This window comes from Cryptomeria japonica, chromosome 5 (assembly GCF_030272615.1).
Source record: "Cryptomeria japonica chromosome 5, Sugi_1.0, whole genome shotgun sequence".
NCBI lineage: Eukaryota > Viridiplantae > Streptophyta > Pinopsida > Cupressales > Cupressaceae > Cryptomeria > Cryptomeria japonica.
In genome coordinates this window covers 521,185,358-521,210,400 of record NC_081409.1, presented here as the reverse complement: position 1 = coordinate 521,210,400, position 25,043 = coordinate 521,185,358, and the positions used below count along the sequence as shown (strand labels likewise).

The 25,043-nt window shown below is 45.6% G+C and overlaps 1 protein-coding gene across 2 annotated transcripts in view; it reads right to left on the bottom strand.

The window, feature by feature from the left end:
• The window catches only part of LOC131060942 (protein CYCLOPS), a 198,685-nt gene that overhangs the window by 124,863 nt on the left and 48,779 nt on the right, over positions 1 to 25,043 (bottom strand). For both annotated transcript variants that reach the window (XM_057994404.2, XM_057994403.2), the window contains exons 4-5: positions 22,018 to 22,066; positions 21,756 to 21,808 (exon numbers count right to left, since the gene is read on the bottom strand). In XM_057994404.2, coding sequence (XP_057850387.2) covers positions 21,756 to 21,808; positions 22,018 to 22,066 — 102 coding nt within the window. The remainder of the gene's footprint in view (positions 1 to 21,755; positions 21,809 to 22,017; positions 22,067 to 25,043) is intronic.

Below are 25,043 nucleotides of genomic sequence, written 5' to 3'. Positions count from 1 at the left end.
CTCGCTAATGGGGCCAAGCCGGTTCAACAGAAGCAGAGGCCTGCCAATCCGAAGATTGAGTTTCTTATGGCATAGGAATTGAAGAAATTGATAGAGTCCAAGATCGTCTACCCCATCAAGCATAGTACATGGGTATCAAATTTGGTACCAGTCAAAAAGAAGAATGGGGATATCCGGCTCTGTGTGGACTTTGGTGACTTGAACCAAGCCTCTCTAAAAGACCATTACCCTTTGCCACCCATGGAACAGTTGTTAAGCACTGTGGCGGGGTTGGAGATGTTTTCGATGCTGGATGGATTCTCAGGTTATAACCAAGTGTTGGTAAAGCTAGAAGACCAACATAAGACAACCTTCACAACCAAATGGGGAACATTTGCTTACCAAAAAATGTCGTTTGGATTGTCAAACGCAGGCGCCACTTTTCAAAGAGCTATGGATCTGGCTTTTAAAGAGCTCATTAATAAAATCATTCTCATCTACTTGGATGACTTGACGGTGTTTTCAAAGCGTAAAGAAGATCATTTCGATCATCTCGAGGTAGTTTTCCAGAAGTGTTTGGAATTCGGCATTTCATTGAACACAAAGAAATGCATCTTTGGGGTCCCTCAAGGTCAATTATTGGGACACGTAGTGTCAAAAGGAGTCTCCATCGATCCAGATCGAGTGAAGGCAATAAAAGAGCTTCCTCTTCCTATCAACAAGAAGAGCATTCAGTCCTTCTTAGGCAAAGTCAACTTTGTTAGTCGTTTTATCTTAGACTTTGCTAGAATGGTGAGGCCTATCACTCTAATGCTTAAAAGGGAAATGCATTTTAAATGGACTCTTGAAGCTAAAGAGGCGTTTGAGAAAATCAAAGATGCCATCTCCTCGGCTCCTGTACTCTCCAACCCTGATATGTCCAAGGATTTCATAATGTATGTTTTCTCTAGCAATTATAGCATTGTCGTGGTACTAACCCAGAAAGATGCAGACAAAAGGGGTGAGCATCCCATAGCTTTCCATTCCAAAACTCTAAAAGAGTATGAGGCTAAATACAACTTTGTTGAAAAGCAAGCATTGGCCATTGTCAAGGGCCTAAAAAAGTTCAGGCATTTTATTGCCTGCAATAAGACTACTGTGTATGTCGCTCATCCTTCAATCCGAGAGTATATAATGGAAGGCGACATTACATAGAAAAGAGCAAACTGGATTATCAAAATCTTAGTGTATGACATTGATGTCAAACCCACTAAGGTAATCCACGGTAAAGGCTTGTGTGAATATATAGCCCAAGAGTCTGACCCTCAAGAGGCCGAGACTACTATAGAGGAAGTTGTAATGGTCACCTCTGAGCAAACAAAAGCATGCTGGATTGAGAATCGAAAACATTTCATGAAGATTGGAATTTTCCCTGCTGACCTCCCTCCTTAAAAGAAGAGATTCTACAGGATGTAGAATAGCGGTTTCCGCCTGGTTGAAGGAGTACTTTTTAAAAAAACAATCGACGGAATCCTACTTCGTTGCGTAGACCAAGGCCAAGCTAGTAATATTTTACATGAATTCCATCATGGACTATCGGGAGGCTACTATTCAATGCAAACCACCATCATTAAGATTACCCGTGCTGGGTATTTCTAGCCCTCGATGTTTAAAGATGCACATACTCTGGTGAGAGAATGCAAAGAATGCCAATACTACAGTGGTAGGTGCAGAAAGGCAGCAATGTCGCTCAGGCCCATAATGATGGAAGAACCCTTTCCTCAATGGGGTCTGGATTTCATAGGAATGATTAATCCTCCAAGCTCAGTCGAACACAAGTGGATCCTTACTGCTACTGACTACTTCACCAGATGGTCTGAAGCTCTCCCCCTAAGGAATTCATCAGAGGTAGAGATACTAGCATTTCTGGAGGACTTAGTGTGTCGGTATGGTCCATCAAAGACCATAATATTGGACAATACGCGAGCATTCACAAGCTCACGAGTCACTCAGTTTGCTCTCAGTCGAGGTATCTACCTGAAGACCTCCTCAAATTATTATCCACGGGGAAATGGTCTGGTCCAGTCCACCAACAAGAATCTCATAAGACTCATTAAAAGGATGGGATCTGAACACAAAAGGGAGTAACATCACCACTTGAGAAGCGCGTTATGGGCAGATTGGATCACGCCCAAGCAGATTTTAAAGAACTCTCCATACAAGCTGGTCTATGGCAAGGATGCCTTATTCCCCGTATCCTTGGAGATTCCCGCCTTGCAGCTACTCAATTCTATCGAGGTGGCCAAAAATGAGCCCATGGAGGTAAGGTTGGCAGAGCTTATGGAGCTAGAAGAAGCAAGGGAAGCGGCATTTTCATCACTTCAAAACCACCAACAAACCGTCAAGAGGTGGTTTGATAACAAGAAAAGTTCTGACTCGGGACTCAAACAGGGTGACCTTGTTTTGAAATATAATGAGAGGGCAGCCAAGCCTGATCAACATGCTAAGTTTGATGGTTTATGGGAGGGACCCTTCCACATCACGAATTGTAAGGGGTTTAATGCTTTCGATCTCGAGAATATGCAGGGGGGAATCTCTCGGAATCTTGGTTAACGGGTTTCATCTTAAACCCTTCCACTAAAGTAGCGACTTTCCTAATGTAAATAATGAAAATAATGTATTTTTAGTGTCTTATTTATTTAATTATGTTTCCTCATGCAATCCAAGAAGCAAAAAGTGAACCACAAGATACGCCTCGAGCAAACAAAAGGAGATCATTATATTATCTAAGTATCTTTGTGCAATACATACAGAAGGCATGCGGCCTATATTTGAAAAGTAAAGTGACAATTTTTGGAACAGGGTGGCAGTATTTCAGGGGTCTTCCTCATCGTCCTCCTCGTCCGTCTGGAATTCGGAATCATCATCTTCATCTTCATCATCATCTTCTTCCAACCACTCATGGCCAGAGTTGTCGTCGAGTTCTTGAGCTATTGACACAAACACTAGGTTTGGGAGAACATGTGGCGTGAGGATCCGCGGGAAGATGTAATCTCTGAATTCAGTGTACCAATCTGTGCCAGCCGAAACAGGCACTATCAGATGAACTCGGAGGAGGAACTCCGCGGCAAGCTCAGCTCAGAAGTGATGAGATGACAATGACATGGTCTTCAAGCCGCCTATAAGCGAATACCAAGTCACCTCCTCTCCGAGGGTGATGAAATGCTGCAAATTCGAAGCCATGGGTAAACCTCTGAAAGGAACGTAATATGCCACAACGTCCTCCAAGCCACCTAGATATTCCAGAGGGAAGAGCGCCTAAGTTAGCTCCGAAGTCAGATAACCAGTCATCCCAATATCCAGTAATGAGGCCACAAAACGTGAACAGATATCCGTGTTGACATGATATTTGTCCATGTCGTCAATAAAGTCTTCCCCAAGCACCCATTTGATGGCAGCGATGATCAAAGGATTTTTACATTGCGTCATTCCCTGCAATCTCCGATCTAAGATATTGCCTAAGAAAGCGACTTGAGCTTTACTGCTGGTAAGCCTAACGGGAGTATCCATATTTTAGGAAACTCCGTCGTTGAGCTAGATACTATGCAAAAGAATGTCTAAAAAGACATTTATAGAGGATTTCCAGCTCCAGGTAATAAATCAAGTGGAAAGCCAGCGCTCCCAATCTTCAACGCAGCTGTCTTTTCTCATAAACTCACGCAAGTAAGTGGCGTCGAGCTTGAAGGTTGCGTACGTCCCTTCCAGAACCTTGAAAAGAGAAGCAGTGTCCTCAGACGCCATGCGTATATCCAAGTATATCGTGCCTAAGTCCAGTAACCCGCAGGTTTGTTATGGCTCGTGCGAGCCTCGCTGGAAGCGGATACTCTCCTTAATGAGGAGATTTGTCCGGACAAACAGATCGTCTCAAGTGGTTCGGAGTAACAACGGACTGAACAGGCATCTTTTTGGAAAACGCAAATGGCGGCACTTATCCTTTTTTTAGAATTAATTGCAACTTGGAAAATGAGATGGCATACATGCAGATAGGCGCTTATCATTAAATGCCCTCTTTTGCACAAATCTAGGCATGCGATGCATTTAAGGAAGGCCTCCAAAAGTGCATGTCATATTGTTCATTTTGCATCCCAAGCACCAAAACTCTTCAAAGGTGTCAGAAGGAAAAACTTACTTGTAGAAAATGGAGATGGAAGGAGCCTCCTCAGATCCTTTCCAAGGGAAAATGTGGATGGACGTATACGGAGAACTCTCATATTCCTCCCACGTCGTGCCCCCAAAGCCGGAATATCAAAGGACCAAAGCTAAATCGAAGTCGGCCACCTGCAATCCTATGGCGGTGATCAATTCTTTGGAGAATGTTGTCGAGCTCGAACTACACAGGCAACCAAAGAACCTCAAGGAAGCCGCTTGCACAAGAATGGTAAATCACAGGAATGAGCCGCAATCCATGGCATTCAAGTTCTGGAATAGCAGTGTTCCTCAGTTCGTGGTTCCCATGGTTCCACATTGTCCAAAATTTGTAGTTGCATGTGCCAACAGGTTCGAGCCAGATTCTTCTTCAATTCAGGGCTCCTTTTTGAGAGTCGTTATAACCCTAGAAGCTTTTCGGGACATGTTATGTTGTCACATAATTGATGGTACGGAGGTGTTCGATGAAGGCTCCATGGAAGAATACTGGGACACTAAGAGGGATATTGTCTCATTTTGTCATAGTGCGCTAAATCGAAGTCCAACAGCTGGGCCTCCAAGGTTCCCTCTGTCTTACAGTGATTTGAAGCATGATGATCTCAAAGATATCTCCTCGACCCTTGCGTTGCTATGCGGTCATGATAACGACCGAGAGATCACCACCCTTATGATGGGTTGCTCAAATGCTGGAAGCAGAAGGGGCCATTCCATCTCGACTTCTCTGTCTTGATAGCCAGAGAAATGGTGAGGCAGTTAGCTGAGTTCCAACATTTTCGGCAGTTTAGGTTTGCCTCATTCCGAGTTCATCTTTTTGTGCACCAGAATGATGCTTTCTTCATTCAATTCATGCAATTGGCTACTCATGATGAGCTAGGAAATAAAATGCCTGTGTCTGCCTAGACGCCATCCTATTAGCTTCCTATGATGCCTACTAGTTTTCAGACTGTTTCCTGACCCCTGTCCTTCGTGATTTTGGTTTTATCCCCAAAGAGCCTCTTGCTCGTTTTTTCCAAATACAAATGAATTGGATGTGCAATGAACGCCCCCCTTGCACTGGTTTCTGGGTAGTGATTTTTCTTTTGTCTAGGTGCACGGCTTCTCTGAAGAACCCTTCTGCCTACCTACCTATGTCACAAAGAGAAACCTTGCCCTTGAAATTTTTCGACAGTTGGTGGAGGTTGAGAGAGCTATAGGGGCGGGAAAACATGATACCTCCATAACAGAAGACCACAAGGCTATTGGCCCCATTACTCTCGTACGGAGGAGAATTGCTGAGAATGTCCTAACCTCCAAGCTGGTGCAACTCGGCTTGGTAGCAATTGATGATGTGTGGAGCTATGAACCAAACGGATGCCTGTCTAAAAGAAAAAATGCAGTTAAGCATGAACCGCGGAGTTTGTGGGAAGGACGCACCAACCCGCTAGTGAATGACCCAAATCTTTATGTGGATCCCAGTGATTTTCCTGTTTTGAAATGTCCCTCATGGTTGAATTTTTACCCTATCCTTCAAAAGTACAATCCAACGAAGCCCATTCCCCAGAGCATGCTGGAAGCCATGAGAATTGATTCGTGGCCTAAGAAAAAGAGGGAAGATTTCTGGATCTACCATCAGGAAGTGAATCAATCCAGGGCTAATATCGGGAACGCTCCTTTCGATGAGAGTTTTGAGGTTGAATGGCAACAGCACAACAAATCAGATGAAGAGACGGGCAATGAGTCCCCACGTGACGACTCATCCCTCGAGGAGGCTCAACATCAGGAGGTAGAAGTTATAAATGTAGAAGAGCAAGAGACCGAGCCCAGTGTTCCTCTTCCTCTCACTAGTTCAAGTCGGAGACCCCGTTCCCAAACCGCCAAAAGATCCGCTGAAAAGAAGGCGCTTGATTCCCCTTCCAGTAAGAAACAATATTTAGGTTCTGCCAAGAAGGGTTCGTCTTCTCGGGTCCCTATGGTTCCTCCAGCCTCTCAGCGACCGGTGACTTCTACGGTTCGAGTACGTCCTTCTCTTCCCTTTCCCTCTGCTCAATCTGTGCCTTCTGTAGCATCCCAAGTTGCATCTATGCCCACCCAAGTCCCCACTGCCCTCACATTAGCACCCGTCGGGACATCGGTTGACCCCCAAGTTGCATCATCGCAGGTCGCTCTATCGCTCCTTGCCCCTGATTTCATTCCTGCAACGTTTTTCCCACAGATGCCTGCTACAGCCGCTGTCTTGCGTAGGCTTGGTTTCGGAGAGTCCACTCCTCCCCCAAATGTCGAGGTAGCATGTGCTGATCGAGTTTTTTCAAGAGCCTCTCGCTTTGTCCCGTTGTTCTCCCCAACCACGCTTGCACAGCCCATTCAAACCTCTTTCGGAAGCCCTATTTCTCATTTCCCCTTTGCAATCCCTCTTGGTGCAGCGTTTGCAAACCAAGCTATTGCAAATCCGGATGCTTATCAGCATCAGGTTACCTTCTCCAAGACTGCACGTATTGGCAAGACTAGCAAGAGAAAAGACAAGGATGGTGCCAAGACAGCCTGACCGCATGTCCAAATGCATTTCAACGAGGAAAATGATAGTCTTTTCTTTGCGACCATGTTCCCAAAGGTCGACAAGCCGGAGGCCCAAATGAGACCCAGTGATTACACCCTACCGCTGCCGGGGTCAATCTCTTGAACGCTACGGCATTAGATAAAGTAGAAATGATGGAAGAGACCTCGAAGGCTGTGTCTTTAGATTTCATCAAAAAGAGTCGTCGTCTAAAGAAAATGTGAGGCTCAGAGAATCCTTGGACCAACAGAGAAAAGAAGTCAAAGCTAGAAATGTTGAAATCAACCGCTTGCAAGGCTTGTTAACCCAAGCCAACTCTGAAAAAGGGAAGTTGCAATCCGCCCTGAACAACGTGAGCTCTCAATTGAAAGGGCAAGAAGCGACAAGGAACGTGGCATTGAAAGAATTGCAGGAGAGGGAGCAAGAGATACAGTAGCTGAAAGCAGCTTCCAGAGATGCTACCCAAATTCATACCCAGCTGCGTGAGGAGGTTCCCCTAAGAGAGGAATACGCTCGGCATTTGAGTGAGACACAGGTCATGCTTTCGGAGGAAAGAGAAAGGTTTGAAATAGATGTGCGTGAGAAACAGAGTAGCTTGGAGCAAGCTGAAAAGAAATTCTTGGATGTGGAGGGTTTGCTACAGCAAGAACGGGATTGCATGTCGCGACTTCAACAAGCTTTATAGGATGGAGGTACCAAGATCCTCGCTCTGGAAAATCAGGTTGTCCATGAACAAGATAGGTGCAGGGAGATGCAAAACGAGATAAGAGTGAAAGACGAGGAAGTCATGCGATTATCGAACCTCCCCCCCCCGTCTAGAGGTTCTTCAAGATTTCTCTCCATTTATAGTAGAATTGTATGTTTCTCATTGGGAGAGAATTAAGTAGTATTGCCCTTCGCTGCAACCTGTACTGAGATTCCTAGGAGAAGCACAATCTCTTTGTGCTGAAGCGGGCGCTCTCATTAACAGCACTATGCTTTTCATTGGTCCTAAGCTCCCCGTAGCCCAGAGCTTAATTCAGTTGCTATATGATGCTCCAGATGAAGAATTGAGAGCAAAAGGAATTACAGACCATAAGCAATTAATCAGGAAGACTAACGTTTTCATTAACCAACACAGGGTAATCATGCATGTATCAGCAGCGCTTGAGCCTTTGATGATTTCGGTTCCAGACATCAAGCAGTGTGTAGAGAGGTTTGTTTTCCTAGGTCTGCCTTCTCCTTTTCCCATTGATGGCTCTGTGCTAGGGATTGAACAAGTTACGAGCCAAATAGAGTAATTAAAGCAAGATCGAACCTTCCTACAATGCCTAAGAAGTCCTATTTCGGCGGAGGAAGTCGAGCGTCTCTTGCACCCCCTAGTCCAACTCTACGCGCTCTTGAAGCTAGTCCATGATGAACCAGCAAGCTTGCCATTTGATGAAGTGATTTGTTTAAACCAAAATTACCAGAATCTGAAAGCTCAGGTGCTACCCTCCGAGGATGATTGGTTTCCATTGCAACAGATCTTCGATCTACTTTTCCCCATTCAGGCATGAAGTCTGGTCTCCGAACCAGCAATTTTGGGTTCTAGCATTCCGCAAGAAGAATTCCTCATTGAGTCGCCAAGAAATGTTAATATTATTTTGTGATCGGTCATAGGCGGCAATCTGGTGTAGTGGCAACGCCTTCTTTTGATTTCCGGCTCGCTTTCCTGTTCGTCGGTTCGCGTGCCAAGAGGTGTCTCGGCTTTGCTCTGATCGGCTCGCTTTTCTAGCCCACTGTTGAGAAAACGCAGAGCTGCCGCGTGGCTCAAGTCTTTTCCTCGACGTGTGCTTATCGGACCCACCATCTCCCGTGTAAAGGCGGTGACACTTGGTGCCCCCGCGTTGCATGTTCCAATCCTCTTTTCGCGCTCGACTTCAGGTCTCCCCCAAGTCGCCATGTGTCTTCCATGATGGTTCGTGAACCAGAATGCAGTTTGCACCGCGATTTTCTTGTTTGGCAGGTGCAAGGGTCGCCATGATGCGGTTGAGGTAACAACTTCGAAGGTCGTTTTCGCTGGGTAGTGTCTCGCAGAGTGCCATGCTAGGATTTTGTTGATGTTGCGTACTATTTGTTAAGAGTCGGGGGCTCAATATAGGCCTTCTTTTTCTGCTTTTTAAGAGGTTCAGACTTTAGAGAGATTTTTAGACTTTGGCTCATTGAAGAAGCCTTTATATTAATTAAATTTGGTGAATGATAGACATGTCAGATTGTGCCTATGGCCTTTATGATTGTTTTATTTGAAGCTTAATAGACTGAATTCTGTGTTGTTTTCAAATTTGATAACTTTTGTGGTATATGCTATGAGACTCCACGGATTAAACTATGTTTTAAGACTTGTTATCTATTGGATGAATGGTGAATTTCAAATTATGTTGAATGAGTTTTTGTTGAATTATCCTCTCAAATAGTACTGAGCATGTAGATTGTTGAATGAGCTTTAAAACTGCATGTATCTGGGTTTTGTATGCTGTTAGTGTTTTCAAAAATATTCTGGCGTATCGCCCAAGTAGTGTAGTTTGTTTTTAAGTTTTCTTCTTCCCCTTTTCTCCCCCAATTGTATGAAGAGTCGGCTTCTCAAACCCGGAGGTCATTCAGTGAGTCTCGCGCAAAAGATCCCCCATCACTGAATTTCCCATAAGGCTGTTAGCGTTTAATACAAAATTAAGAGTCAACAAAAACGTCTAGAAATGCTCTAATTAAGTACTTATAGTGATTGGTATGATTGAACTAATATTTGCATATTTTATTCCTTGTTCAATTTTGAAATGACAATTAGTGTCAAATGATGAGATCTAAGATACCGGTTCTTGGCAAAAATGGGTTGGGTCTAGGTCCTGGTTCTTGCCCGGTCCTGGTTCTCACCGGGTTCTCCCTGGGTTCCTCCCGGGTTCTGCCCAGGTGGCTGGGTTCTCTATGGGCAGGACCCGGGAGGAACCCAGGGAGAACCCGGGCAGACCTGGGAGAACTAAGGCCCGTGGTTTGTTATCGGGAAAAATGTATAGTTTAGTAATGTTAATTATTGATAGTTAGTTAGCCGACGGGTAGGTAGTTGGAGTCGCGACGGTTGTGTCGCACCCCTTCGGCTGTCATATATTGTACCACCTCCGGGTGTTGGGGGACATGTAATGTTGACGACAGAATATAATATGAACATCTTTTGACATTAATGGCAAGCTTATTCTGGTACTTCTTTTGTATTTGCATTGTGCATTGTTGTTCGATTTTTGTATTCTTCCTGTTTACCCAGTGAGGTAAACATTTGGCGCCGTTGCCGAAATTATTTCGAGAGGGACGGGAATATACTACATGGCACAGGGATAATGGGACAACCATTGCCCGAGGGGACGAGCAGTAACCCTGACGAAGATCACCAAGAACTGTTTGAAGGAGAACGAGCACTCACAAAAGATTTCTCTTGCATCCTTCAGGTGGCCATCGAAACACACGTACGGAGGGAAGCCACCATTGAGGCTGTTCCAGAGGATGCTGTGTGGAGCACGCTTGGTGTAAGCCCGGCGGTGAATCGGTTGATGAGCAATTTGCCTAACCTTTTGGCTCAAGCATTTTTGGCTTTTCAAAACCGCAGAGAAGACACCTACCGTGAGAACCGACGACAGCACATCTTACGAGAATTTCATGAGCGCCAGGATGACGGACGTAGAGAGGACCGACGAAGGACAAATAATCCTTAAATTGTGAAGGGAGAGAAATAAAGAACACTCTTGGAAGCGAAGAATTATGTTGATTGTATACAAAAGAATGAATTAATAAAGACTGTTGTGTTTTGGTTTATGTGTTGTGAAACATGAAATTGTACCACAATTAATGCCCAATTTATTGAATAAAGACAGAAATAAGAAATTAGAAACCGACGAGTGGGAGGCTGCGCAGAAGGCTTTGATTCTGGAACAACGTGTAGAACGTAGACGGAGGCTGAGGCAACTTGCCGAAGGACGACCTGCCGAAGGGTTGCCCGAAGGGAACCAAGGAGGTGTCACGGAAGGTGCAGAAGCCGAGGGGAATTTCTACGCGCCGCCGGACTACTGTAGAGCAAGAAGCCTCGAAGAGTTTCTGGAGGAAACTAGGTTACGGAGAGAACTAGTTGAAGAGACTCGAGATCGGTTCAAAAACTTATCTCTCACGCCACAAAGGGAGGATCACCGAAGGGAGCCGGGCACAGGTGACGGCGAAGGGGGAGCTAACCGCACGGTAGTCGCTCTCACGCCACAAAGGGAGGATCACCGAAGGGAGCCGGGCACCGGCGAAGGGGAAGCTAACCGCACGGTAGTCGCTCTCACGCCACAAAGGGAGGATCATCGAAGGGAGCCGGGCACGGGTGACGGCGAAGGGGAAGCTAACCGCACGGTAGGTACAAGGCAGAACACCGTACCTTTGGTCACCACCACAAGAGACATCAGCGGCATCGGAGGGAGCAGCGCCGGAGGGCGGACACGGCCACAACCACCTCCAAGTGGACGACTTCCATCAATGGCGACCAAACAGAAGTTGCCCAAATTCAACGGGGATAGCAAAGATGATCCCGCACGGCATTGTCGTACCTGCGAAACCATCTGGACAGCCAACGGGGTGACTGACCAGGATGAATGGATGAAGCAGTTCCCCGCCACACTGAGAGGAGTGGCTATTGACTGGTATTCAAACTTGGATAAAACCGGGGTAACTACGTGGGATGAACTGAAGAAAGCATTCGAGAAGGAATTTCGGCTTCTCCGAGATGATAATGAGATAGTCTCGGAAATCTATGGAACAAAGCAAGGAAAAAAGGAGACCGTACGGGCATATGGCCGCCGGCTAAAGGAATTAGTCGGAAAGATGGAAAGCCAACCGGCTAATGGCTTAAAGAAGCGGTGGTTTGTCGAGGGTCTGAACCCTAAGCTACGACGAAAGATGAAAATTGTGCCTCCGACTTCCTACGATGATGCATACAACCGGGCCATGGATTTGGAAAGTGAAAATAAGACGGCCAAAAAGAAGAGGAATAGATCTTCGTCATCCTCTGAAGATGATACGTCGGAAGAAGAGAGTAGCAGTGATGAGAAGCCGAAGAAGAAAGTCACGGCCCTTCAGAAGGATATGGAACGGATGTTAAAAGAGTTTAAGACAATGAAGGGGGCCACAAGCAAGGATGATGAACTGTGGTGCACGGATTGTAAGGAGAGCGGCCACACAAAGGGTGCCTATCCTAAGAAGGCATTTTGTGACATCTGCCAGATCATGGGACATTCTACGAAGGAATGCCCATACAATCTGAAGGCACGTAACCAGCAAGTGCTCTTTGCACATGAGCAGCCCTCCACATCGGATTCAAACAATAATGCATCTTCTGGAGGCTACCGAGGAAACCGACGAGGCGGACGGGGGAATAATAATAATTCCACCAGAAACAGGGTCCAATACGATGCGAAGGGATGCCCGATGATTCAATGTAGGGCTTGCAATCAATGGGGTCATTACGCACGAGAGTGTAATAACAATGACACCGCTCAAAAGCTATGTCGGTGGTGTGGCCCCGGTGACCATGAAGATGCCGATTGTCCGAAGTCTGGCGTAGGGGCCAATCTGATTGCTATCGAAGGCAACACACGGGGTAAAGAAGCCATCCTTGCTCTTACCCGAGGACAGGCAAAGGAAGCCCGATACCCCCATCCCCGCACGGAGAAGCAGAGAATGACGGAGGCAAGGGAGGAAATAGAAAGGGCCATGAAAGCCCAACGGGGAGAGACACACGAGTCATCGGGACCCTACTGCACAGACGCGGAGAGGAACATTGTACGACAGATGCTCCAAATGGAGGTACCTGTGAAACTGGAAGACCTCCTACACACCATACCGCAATTGGGGACAATGTTGTTGGGCACAAAGGTTGATAAACCCAAACCGGGAGACATGGACGCTCCCATACTAGGAAACTCGGCAACAAATCCAGTTGTACTTACCGTCAACAATGGCCGACACCCAGCCGTGGTGGAGATGGGCATCCTGGGCACCATCCTGACAGATACTATAGTAGACGGCGGTTCCGGAGTAAATGTCCTTCCGGAGGACACATGGAAAAAGCTAGGAAAGCCCACTCTGTGGCCACCTATGTTTAATCTGCTAGGTGCAGACCAGCACGGGATTAAGCCCCTCGGCATGTTGATGGCACAGCAAGTCACCGTGGGTGCACAAACTTTCGTGCTTGACTTCGTGGTCATCCCATTGAAACAGAAGGGGTATGACGCCATACTTGGAAGAGGATGGTTGGTGGCAGCGAAAGCAAACCACAACTGGAAACGAAATACACTCTCGATGGAGAGCGGAGGCAAGAAATTCACTATTGATCTTCGGATGCAGTTGGTGAGCGAGGAACTTGCCTCTTCCTCGGGATCTGAATCCGAGAGGAAAAATGACCCACGAGATGAAGGGAGAGAGGGGATGGACCCAGATGCCGAAGGCATATTAAAAATCAGAGGTTGCTGTTCGGAGGATGACACAAATTCACTAAATGGATTGTTCCATTGGCAGCAGGAGGACTATGAGATGTTCTCACCCTCCTGCAACGTATTAAGCGTCGAAGGAGAGGAGCCAGATCAATATCCTCCAGAATACGGGGAGTATAAGGAAGGAGAAGCCACAATGGACACCGTACCCGCACATCAATTTAGAAACAAGGAGGCCATGAAGTATGAAGAACCGACGCTGAAACCTTTGAATCTAGGTACGGAGACGGATAAGAAAATCATCCTGGTAGGAGATGATTGGAACCCAGTACTGAAAACAGCCGCATTTAAGATTTTCACCGAGTACAAAGATGTATTCGCATGGACTTATAAGGATTTGAAGGGAGTCCCACCGGAGTTATGTGTTCATCGTATTCTGTTGGTACTAGGCGCAGTACCAGTACGGCAGTGACCGTACAGGATGAATAAAAACTATGCTGCAAAAGTACAAAAAGAGATTGAACGAATGCTGGAGGCCAAGATTATTTTTAGGGTGCAGAATAGCGAATGGGTATCCCTCATCGTAATATCTCTCAAAAAGGATGGTAACGAGATCCGGATTTGTGTCGACTTCCGGCGACTCAATGCAGTTACCATCAAAGATCCATTTCCCATACCGTTCACAGACTCCATTCTTGAAGAGGTGGCCGGCCATGAAATCTATTCATTTATGGATGGATTTTCCGGCTATAATCAGATATCAATAGCGGAGGAAGATACGCTGAAGACGACATTTGTGGTGGAGGACGGAGTATATGCTTACAACCGGATGCCCTTCGGTCTCTGCAATGCTCCGGCAACGTTCCAACGAATAATTCTCCACATTTTTGATAAGATGTCCATGGGTAACTTCAAGGCATTCCTAGATGATTGGTCCATCTACAACGGAGAGGAGACGCATCTGAAGGCACTGGGAGAATGTATGGACAGGTGCCGGAGGGCACGACTCGCACTGAACCCTAAGAAATGCAGATTCATGGTACCTCAGGGTAGACTACTTGGGCACATAGTGTGTAAAGCGGGACTTAAAACAGACCCGGATAAAGTTCGGGTGATTGTGGAGATGGAACCCCCACAGGATGTCTCAGGGGTAAAATCTTTTTTGGGACACATCGGATATTACCGAAGGTTTATAAAAAATTTCTCCCAGATATCTTACCCCCTGGATAACCTCACAAGAAAAAGGGAACCGTACGTATGGGGAACGGCGCAGTCAAAATCCTTCGAAGAATTAAAATCACGACTGTTGGCGGCACCAATATTGGCCTACCCAAACTGGGACAGAGAATTTCATGTGCACGTCGACGCCTCCAACTATGCAATAGGTGCAACATTAGCACAAGTTGGGGATCATGGGTTGGATCACCCGGTCTACTTCGCCAGTAGACTACTCTCGAAAGCTGAGAAGAATTATAGTACAACTGAACGGGAAGCGCTCGGCATGGTTTACGCAGTACAGAAGTTCCAGCATTATTTGTTGGCGACACCCTTCACCTTCTATGCAGACCACCAAGCTTTGATGTACTTGGTGAATAAACCTATTATTCAAGGACGAGTGAGTCGGTGGCTGTTATTACTGCAAGAATTCACATTCAACATTATAGTACGGCCAGGGAAGAGCCATGTGATCGCTGACCAACTGTCACGAATCAAGTCGGGAGAACGAGCGGAGGGGGTGAATGATGATTTCCCGGATGCGCACTTATTCCGGATTGCGGTTTTACCATCCTGGTACACTCATATTGGCGAGTACCTATCGACGTCCCAGTTCCCTCAGGACATGCCACCAGGGGAACGACGCAAATTGGTCCAAAGGAGCCGAACGTTCCAACTGATCAATGGACTCCTTTACAAAATGGGGACAGATCAAGTACTCCGCCGATGCGTGATGGAGGAAGAGATACCGGGGATTTTGAAGGAAGCACACGAAGGACCCGCAGGAGGTCATATGGGGCCGGACATGACGGCCAGGAAAGTACTGTTAGCCGGACTATGGTGGCCGACGCTACACAGCGACACTAGAGAATGGGTCGGAAGCTGTGATACATGCCAGAGGGCCGGAAAACCACTAAAACGAGACTTCATGCCATTAAACCCTTCAGCGGCACAAGAGTTATTCGAACGTTGGGGGCTTGATTTTGTGGGGCCTTTAAAAGTCAGCAGACCGCGACAATGTACATACATCGTGGTAGCTACGGAATACTTGACAAAATGGGTTGAAGCACGGGCCCTACCTAATAACACCGCTGTGAGTACAGCCAGATTTATTTATGAACAAATTATCACGAGATATGGAATTCCGCTCCAGATAACCAGTGACAGAGGAGGTCATTTTGTGAACCATGTGGTGAGACTCCTCACGACGGAGTTCAAAATTTTTCACTCCTTGTCCAGTCCGTATTATCCGAGGGCCAATGGTCAGGCGGAGGCGACCAACAAGATTTTGGTTTCAGTCATCTATAAGTCATGCGGGGTAGAAAAGGAAGATTGGGAGGAGCGACTACCGTCAGTGTTATGGGCATACCGCACCACCTACAAAGTAACGACGGGTCAGACACCATTTCAATTAATGTACGGACAGGAAGCGGTAGTACCGATAGAGTTCATGGTGCCAAGTCTCCGAATTGCTATTGAGAATAAACTTGGCGATATGGAGAGCCTGAGGGAGCGCCTGTATGCCCTAAACAAACTCGATGAACGAAGGCTGATGGCACAATGGGTGACAGACGTGGCCCAGCAACGAAGGAAACATTGGCACGACCAACACATTCGGCGGGCGAGGTTCACCCCGGGGCAGTTAGTCTTGAAATTTAATGGACGAAACGAAATTAAACCGGGGAAATTCAAAGTCCGATGGTTAGGGCCCTTCCGGATACGTGAGGTCAACACGAACGGGGCGATAAAGTTATGGACACTGGATGGGAAGGAGATACCAGACGCGGTCAACGGATCGAAACTGAAAATCTATCTCGAACGGAGGGAACCGGGAACCCCCAGTCAGTCAGCCGCTCCAAAAAATTAGAAAGAAAAAAAAATATATATATATACGAAAATTTGAAAAAAAATATATATATACGAAAATTTGAAAAAAAGTATATATATACGAAAATTTGGAAAAAAAGTATATATAAAAGAAAATTACAAAAAAAAAAAAAAAAAAAAAAGACCACCGTACGGTGGACACGCAGTGGCACCACCGACGGTGGGACCACCGTGCGGTGGAAGTCACCGAAGGCCCGCGTGAGTATAAAGGGCGCCCAACGTAGGAAATAAAACACACGCCACCACCCGGTAAGGAACGTCGCCGAAGGGGAAGGGGAATGCACAAAACGCCGCAAGTTTAAACCGCCGAAGGGAAACAAGGAGATACCGCCGGGGATAGAAGAAGCCACCGAAGCCGCGAAAAGATAAAACGCCATCACACGAAGGAACACCACGCCGCAAGGAGGAGGCACCGCCAAGGAAGGAAGAAGGAAGCCACCGTGCGGTGGAAGCGAAGAAGGAAGAAGCGCTACCAAAGGAGTCGATGCCAATTAAATTATAGGAGTCACGGTGCCCGTGCCCGTTTCCAGAAGTCATACAGTTGAATTTTTTGTCAACACTGGACCTGGGGCTTGATATTTCTGTGAACACCGTGCGGTCAATAAAACAAAACGCACCGCACACATGCAGCGCGAAGCCATGAACAAAGTCTACCGTGCGGTGGGCACGTAGACACAAACAAGTCCACAGCGACAAGCTTGGGTTGGCTCCTCCCGGTGTCTACCGCACGCCCAACGCACAGGCACATACAAGGGATCACCTTCGCACAGTCTTAGCTGCCCGGAGGCAGTTAGCCGCTTTTTGCAACGACACGGCTAAAGTCAAGAATCAGTTACAGGAAACTAATGGAGTCTGCAGGAAAAAGGAATTGGAAAAAACGGTTGCAGGAGGGCAGCCACATGAATAAGAATACGCGAGTTCTTCCTTCGGGTGTTCGCATAGCCGGTAACACAATGCACGCCAGGCAGAAGAGAAAGGCACCACAGCAGCATGCCGCACGAGGGAAGAACGCATTGACCCCACAGCATATCACCTTTGAGGGATTGAATGGGTCCGAATGCAGGAAGTGGTGGCAGGATACACCAGATGATGATTTGGTGAAGAAGAGCCTTCGGAAAGCAGGAGTGGAGTGGGCCGTCCGAATGCCTGTGTTTGCTATCCGTGAGTATGAGGGAGCATTACGATTCATGGTTGATACCTTTGATAGCCATTCACGGATGAGTACTTTTGAGTACCTGGGGAAAGATATCACGGTATCCTTCAAACCTGCAGATTTTACGAGAGTGTTTGGCATTCCAGGAGTACATGGCAAGAAAGTGGAATTGAAAGCTAAGAAGATGACGCGGGAGGAAAAAGAATATTGGATTAAACGAGTATCCCGAGACTTGACCACAGCAGAATTAGAGAGCATTGTTGATGCCACAAAGAGCCGTGGGATGCGTAGGTCTTTTGTTGCAGAGGGCCATTGGCGGTGTATAATGGACGTCATCAAGAGTAGGTTGACAGGGTCTGGTAGGGCATCGGACATCGCTCTCCCACAAATCATATTGATGAATGGACTTCTGAATGGCGTTGTGTATGATTGGGCTACATTGTTATCAGAGCGGATGTGCGAGTTCTTGATGATGGAGCATCGCACGTTTTACATGCCCCACTATGCCATCGGATTGTTTTTGGAGGCCACGCGAGAAGTAGTACCAGAGGCAGAATTGGAGATACAGCCACAGAGACCATTGGCAGATGGTGAGCCTCCTATCATGCATTGGAGACACCTTGACATTGGTCATTCCTGCGCGAAACGGAAAAGGATAGTAGAGACCCCCTCGGCAGAACCTGATAGTGGAAGAGAGACTTCCAGCAGCGAAGAGGCTTCGGAGGAAGAGGATTCGGCGGAGGATAGTAGCAGTAGGGCGACAGAAGAGGAGAGGATGGAGCCCGCGGGGGAGCGAGTCTTGTTTGCGCCACCCTCACTACCACTTGGCACACTTGTGAGGTCATCCGCGGGAGTGGGAGGCACGTCGATTCCAGCTTTTGGGGAGGGCCGCACGCCCGTTGCGCTTGGGCCCATGCAGCAGGTGGCATCGCAGGCTAGTGCACCACCCGCGGGACTGCCTCCGACCATAGAGGCACGTGCAGAAGGCATGGTGGAGTCGTGTGGATCACCGCAGCAGGTAGTGGCAGAGGAGGAGCACAGGGAGGGGGTCGACGCAGAGCCTCAGGTGCGGTTGGACGTTGTGGGATCCGAGGCAGTAGTGACTGTGTCAGCCTCTTTGTTGGAGGAGCCTCTGGAGAGACACACTGTAGAAGTGGAGAGAGGCCCGGAGGTGTTTAGTACGGATCCATCGGTGGAGGCTATGGGGAGTTGGCTGACCCGGCGATTTCAGATGACGGTGATGCCACCAGTAGGAGCTGCTGTATTTTCACCCCGGCGAGAGCCTCTGACGGAGGTGGTAGACTTGGTGGATTCATCGGGCGAGACACCAGTAGGGCATGAGATAGGAGAAGTCATCCCTGCTATCCAGGAGCAGGTGAGGGTAGAGGAGACACCTTTGTGCCAGCAGGATACAGCAGTTTTGGTTCCACTCGAGCCTCCTGCACCTATATCGGGGTCCCAGCCTTCGGGGCGGGATGGGGAGGACATTGAGGCTTACTTAGCAGACATGGTGACGAGGGGTCGGCGAGTGGTGGCAACGGCTCAGACACGAGCTTTGCAGCAGGTTGTGGAGGAATTAGAGCAGGTCCTCCAGTTTATGCGGGTCGGCTGTTCGACAGCTTTTGTTACATGCTTTGAGTCACAAGGGTGGCCAGCTATTCAGACAGATGCAATGCTCGAGGCTTGGAGAGTGCCTCAGCCTGTCGTGGAGAGTAGGGTGACTACTCTCGTCCGACAGATTGAGCAGGTTCACAGGGATGCCTACTATGCACTGCTGTAGACGCAGCATGAGTCCGCGGTCCGCGAGGCTGCTCGTGTAGAGATAGAGAGAGATCTCGCCAGACAGCAGGCTTCGTGGGCAGCCGAGAGGACGCAGCTGTTAGCACAGCTTGAGACAGCCCGTGTAGAGAAGATTGCGGTTGACATCCGCCTGTCGGAGGAGCAGAGGGCGCGGAGCCTTGTGCAGTAGGAGTGGGAGGCTGTTACTGCAGAGCGAGGTTTGTTACAGACTCAGTTGGTCGGTATGACAGAGTCCGCGGATACCAAGGAGAAGGAGTTGCTGGAAGCTGCGCATATGGTGAAGACGGCTTTAGAGAAGGTATTAGTGGCGGAGCGGGATGTGGTAGCACGCACTCAGCAGGTTTATGACCTCCGCGCCCGCCTGGCGGCCCAGACACCAGCATCCCAGCCTTCGACTTCAGGGACGCTTCCTCAGCCCCCTCCTTGACTTTGTTTTGGGTGTACATATGCATTGTCTCCATTTTGTTGTTAGTCGTCGGAGACGACTTCTTTTTTGGGGGGGATGATGTTATCGGGAAAAATGTATAGTTTAGTAATGTTAATTATTGATAGTTAGTTAGCCGACGGGTAGGTAGTTGGAGTCGCGACGGTTGTGTCGCACCCCTTCGGCTGTCATATATTGTACCACCTCCGGGTGTTGGGGGACATGTAATGTTGACGACAGAATATAATATGAACATCTTTTGACATTAATGGCAAGCTTATTCTGGTACTTCTTTTGTATTTGCATTGTGCATTGCTGTTCGATTTCTGTATTCTTCCTGTTTACCCAGTGAGGTAAACATGGTTCCCAAAAACAGGGCCCACGGGTCATAAAAACACAAAAAAAATTAAAAAACACCTTTTTTAATATTTTTTTAACATCTAAACCCTAATTTCGCCCCTTATGATGCATGAAATGCATCAAAACATATATATAATATATGTATATATATATGTGTGTGTACGGACATGCCCGTAACCATACCCAAGAAAAAAAAATTGTCAAATCTGTGAATCCATACCCGAATCGGTAACTTGGGATGAGATTAAGTTAGAAATTGAACATATTGTGCTTACCATTTTCATTTTTTAAGACAATTTCTCTATGACTTCCTTGTTCATTTTGTTTGTACATTAAAAATATATAAAACTCCTAATATTCATGAACCCGTACTCTTGTCCTGAAATTTTCCAGACAACCCTGAGTGGCAACTCCACATCCCATAAATTTCATTTAAAATAAAGTGGTACCCAACAGTGGGCAACTCAAATATAAAATCCTCAATATATTTCATAATAGTCCCTTTAGAAGCAATTTAAGCAGAAACAAAATGCATGAAACCACCATAGTATAGTATATAGACAAGTATGTGTGTAGATAAGTATCAAGTATGTAGGCAGGTATGTAACCACTTTTGGTAAATGTCTGATAATATAAAAAGTATACCTAAGCCAGAAAATTGATACGTCTAACAGTAATTGGAAAAGCGTATCTAAGTCTCTGTTACCCACATTCCAAGAAACTCAAACAAAATGGTCGAATTGCACTGGTGGTACATAAGTTAACTGAATTATTCAAAATGATGACTAAGAAGCATGGTAAATTGCCTGACAAACCTGGCAATTATTTTTCCCCTACTACTAGTCAGGTGACTTCAGCCTGACAAACTGTCCTCCAACAACTATGAAAAGCATTAATTTACTTCATTGATGACCACCCTTTGGTTGCGTTTAAAGCACACTTGAATCAGCAACAATCATTGGAGGCCAAAGAAAGGATATGGAGGAAATCTTTTCTCCTAACATAAGTGCAGGCCCCTATGATAACAACAAGAATCTTCTGTATTATTCAAGTACCGTGTTGATCATGTTGACTGGTATTGTTTATTGGTACTTCATTTTGATTGCATTGGCTAAAGGAAATATTTCTGAGGTGAAAAGTTGACACAACCCAAATTTAGCTAAAATTGTTAAAAATTAATGCATGCAACACATTTTCATGGAAATTTTCTAGGCTATCAATATAAAACAACCATAAAGCATTTGGATAAACCATCATGTGGAAACTTGAGGAATCTTCCTATAATTCAATGACAGTTGGATAAGTTTAAATTTAAATTATGTCGGAATTGTCCTTGAACAAGGGGACATCCTCTGGAGTCCTGGACTAATATTTTTCATGAAAAACATAAAGTGCTACTAGAAATGCATTTCTGTTCATCCAGCTCTGAAAAACAAAACCACTAAGACCATCTGCAACTCAGGTATTTTTGGTGGCGCTGTATGTTGTGTTTGTTTATATCGTTTGATTATATTACACTGCTTAAATAAGATATATATAAGATGCCATAGATACCCTGGTTGATTTTTACAGTGTGAAAGTAATAAAAATAAATAGTTATTCATTGCCAAGTAATGGACCTTAAACCATCATTTTAAAATGGTAGTGTAAAATCCACTTACAAGCAAAGGAGGGACTTCATTTTCAAATAAATTTTAAATACAGATTTTAAGACATTGCAAGAAACAATTTGGGCTTCACAAAAGAAATTCTTACCGAAGCTCAGAGGATCGACTTCTGGTCATCGGTTGGGAACTCTGGAGCCATGTCTACAGTAAGCATCAAAGGCATAGAGTCATCATATCTACAAACTAACACACTAGATTTTAAAAAATATGAGTTTAGGATAAAACATGTTCTAAAAATTAAGCATGAGCTATATTGAATTTATGGTCATTTGAAATGTTTACACAGATTTTTTCCTATTTATCATCTTAATGGTCTACTTATGAGTGTGCAAAAAATATTTACACCATACCTTGGAGAGAAACACGTCAGACATTTGAGACCCTTTTTCACCTGCATTCCTGTATAGACAGACCCAAAAAATAAGATCAGTAAGCAACTTCGTGATATTACAAGCACAATTGTGAGCTTGACATTTGAGGCCATTTTTCACTTGCATTCCTATACAAACAAAGCGAGTGTAATAAACTGACCAATTTTTTATACAAAAATTTTGTAATTTCACAAGTTTAGATGTCCAAACATTTCATCAAACATTTGTACAACAGACTGGTCTACGATTGTTGTCAACTTATTTTGAATTGATATTGCAAATAATCAAACATAATATTAATTTTCAAATCCCACATATTGAAATAAGCTTCATTGATATCCAAAACATTGTTTAAAATGATCACAGTGAATTTCTTTTGAGTCTTGGTATTGTTGTTACAAAGAAGGTATTCAGATCATACAGCAATTTATAACTCAAATATTGTATGCCAGATAGCTGACCTGGAATTACAATCAACGCCACCTTAATATTTCTTTAATCCAAAAACATGGCATGGCAGCCTTTCATTTTGTATGGCAGCATTTATCATAGGTACAGCATCCTTCAAAGAGGGGTGACTTCTTTCTAAGTGGCTGTGTTGACTCTTAATGACCTCCAAATGGGCGGTGATAGGCTTTAGAACCCCTCCCACAGCTGCGTTGAAAAGTCTTAAGCCTCCCTTGAGCATCAAACCTCCCCTTCTTTGCAATTTGTAGTGGTATGGCTCCTTGGAAGAAGTACAGTAGCTTATTAGAATGTAGCAATTCCTTTTTAGAAGGTAGCAGCTAGTACAAACAAGTCTTAAGGAAGCAATCACTCCTTTCTATGCTGTGTAAAATTTGACCAGGTCCAAAATCTTTAAAGTGCCATATCACCTCTTTTAGACTCCAAATATGGTACAGGACTCTCATAGAAGGTGGCTGCTAGTATGGAAAAAGCCAAGAAGTGCTATGTGGACCATAGAGCCTCTCACCAATATTTTTATTTTTACTTTATCACTTTCACACTATGAACAGCTGCAACTAGGCTGAAAATGGTACAGCTAGGGTATACCGAGCTATACAATTCATGACTTATTTTAATTTATTCAACATTTGCACACAGTAGAAAGCTGAAACTTGAAGTTGACAACAAATTCTCCATTTTCGCACAAATCCTGCTTGATGATGCACACTAAATGGCTAGGGAGGAATCTTTCACCATCGAAACCAATCTTCACCTAAGGGTTTTCATCTTGCAGCAATATAAATCTGCTCCGCAATTGGAATTTCCATAAATATCAAATGCTCAGAAAGAATCAAAGGAGTCTCTTTAGCCTCTTGCTATAACCCTCTATGGAACTTTCCAGAAATTATATTTTAAAATTGCTTTATAAATAATAATCCTTTTTTCTCTATAAAGTGACTTTATTTAATTTTTACTTTTCAGGTATTTTAGTCACTTGAAATTCACCTTATTAAATAATTAATAGAAGTCATCTTTTAATTTTGCTTTTTGACAATTTAACATTGAATTATTTAATTATTAAATAATTTTTCACACATCCAGCCAAAGTTGAGGAAACTACAAAATAGGCCGAAGGTGAATTCTAAATGTGCCATCATGCTCAAAAGCTCACTAGAGATCCAACTTAATAAAAATTGATAATTTCCAAGAATAGAATAGTCCTCCAAGAAGTTGGAATGGATTAGAAATGGTGAAACTACCTCCAAAAAGCATCAATGGACTCATCTTGATCCCCTAAACACAACGCCAATAACAAAACTCCACTATGACAAGGATAGTGCTCTCCAAAAACTTTAGAGCTTCCAACAATGTTGAAAAGGAATAAAAAAGGGGGCATTACAGTCCTTTCCCAAAGATTGCTTTCCCTCAAGCAATCTCCACTCAATCCGTTGCCAGGTCTAATCCGGGCATACATGGCTGAAGGATAAATGGGTCAACCTATCCGCGAGAACATCGTCGATGAGGATGATGAGTGACTGAACGAACTCTATGAAGGAGAGGATGCATTAATGAGAGACTTCGTAATCCGGTTCCAAGCGGCCACAGAAACCTTCGTGCGGAGAGAGGCGACACGGGAAGAAGTATCGCAGGGTGCAGTGTGGGACGCTCTCAACGTCAGTCCGGCAGCAAACAACTATTGCACCAGCTCCCTCGTCTCCTGGCCCAAGCATCCCTCGCTCACCAGCACCGAAGGGAGGAGATTGAGCGAGAACAGAGACGACAGCAAGTTCTCCGTCATTACAAGGAAAAAAACCGGCGATGGGAAGAAGAGCGTGATGAAAGACACCGCAGGGGAAACTAACTCCTGAACCCCTACGGGAGGGATAAAGCAATACTGTAATAATCCCAGCACAATGTTGACATAAATTGTGGTTGAAAGGGAAAATAATAAAAGTTTTTTTTTTGTTTTGTTTTGAGTACATGATGTGTGCTTGCTATGTATGGAAGTGATTCATGCCCAATATACTAAATAAGGACAAAAATAAAAAGATACAAAGTGACGAATGGGAAGTGGCACAAAGAGCTTTGAATCTCAGACAGCAGATAGAACGAAGGCGTAGGCTAAGGTAGCTTGCCGAGGGACGATCGACCGAGGGGTTGCTCGAAGGGAACCCAGGAGGTGTCACGGAGGTTGCGGAGGCAGAGATAGACGGAGAGAATTACACTGTCGTAGGGTTGCCCGAAGGGAACCTAGGAGGAGTCACGGAGGATGTCGAAGGAGAACTCTATAGTTCGCCAGAATACCACCGTAGGGTAAGAAGTCGCGAAGAGTTGGTGGAACAAACAAGGCGAAGTCTAAACTTGATCGACGCTTCTAGAGACCTACTAAAGAACATGTCTATTTCGGAGGACAACCGGAGGGAGACAACCAACCGGAGGGAGACGACCGCCGAAGGTGACGGTACAGCCGAAGGTGTCGAGGGAGCACGAGGGTATCGTACGGGAGGCAATTTGTTCGGTTCGGGGTCAGCAACCTTCTCCTGAGGACCCACGAGTGG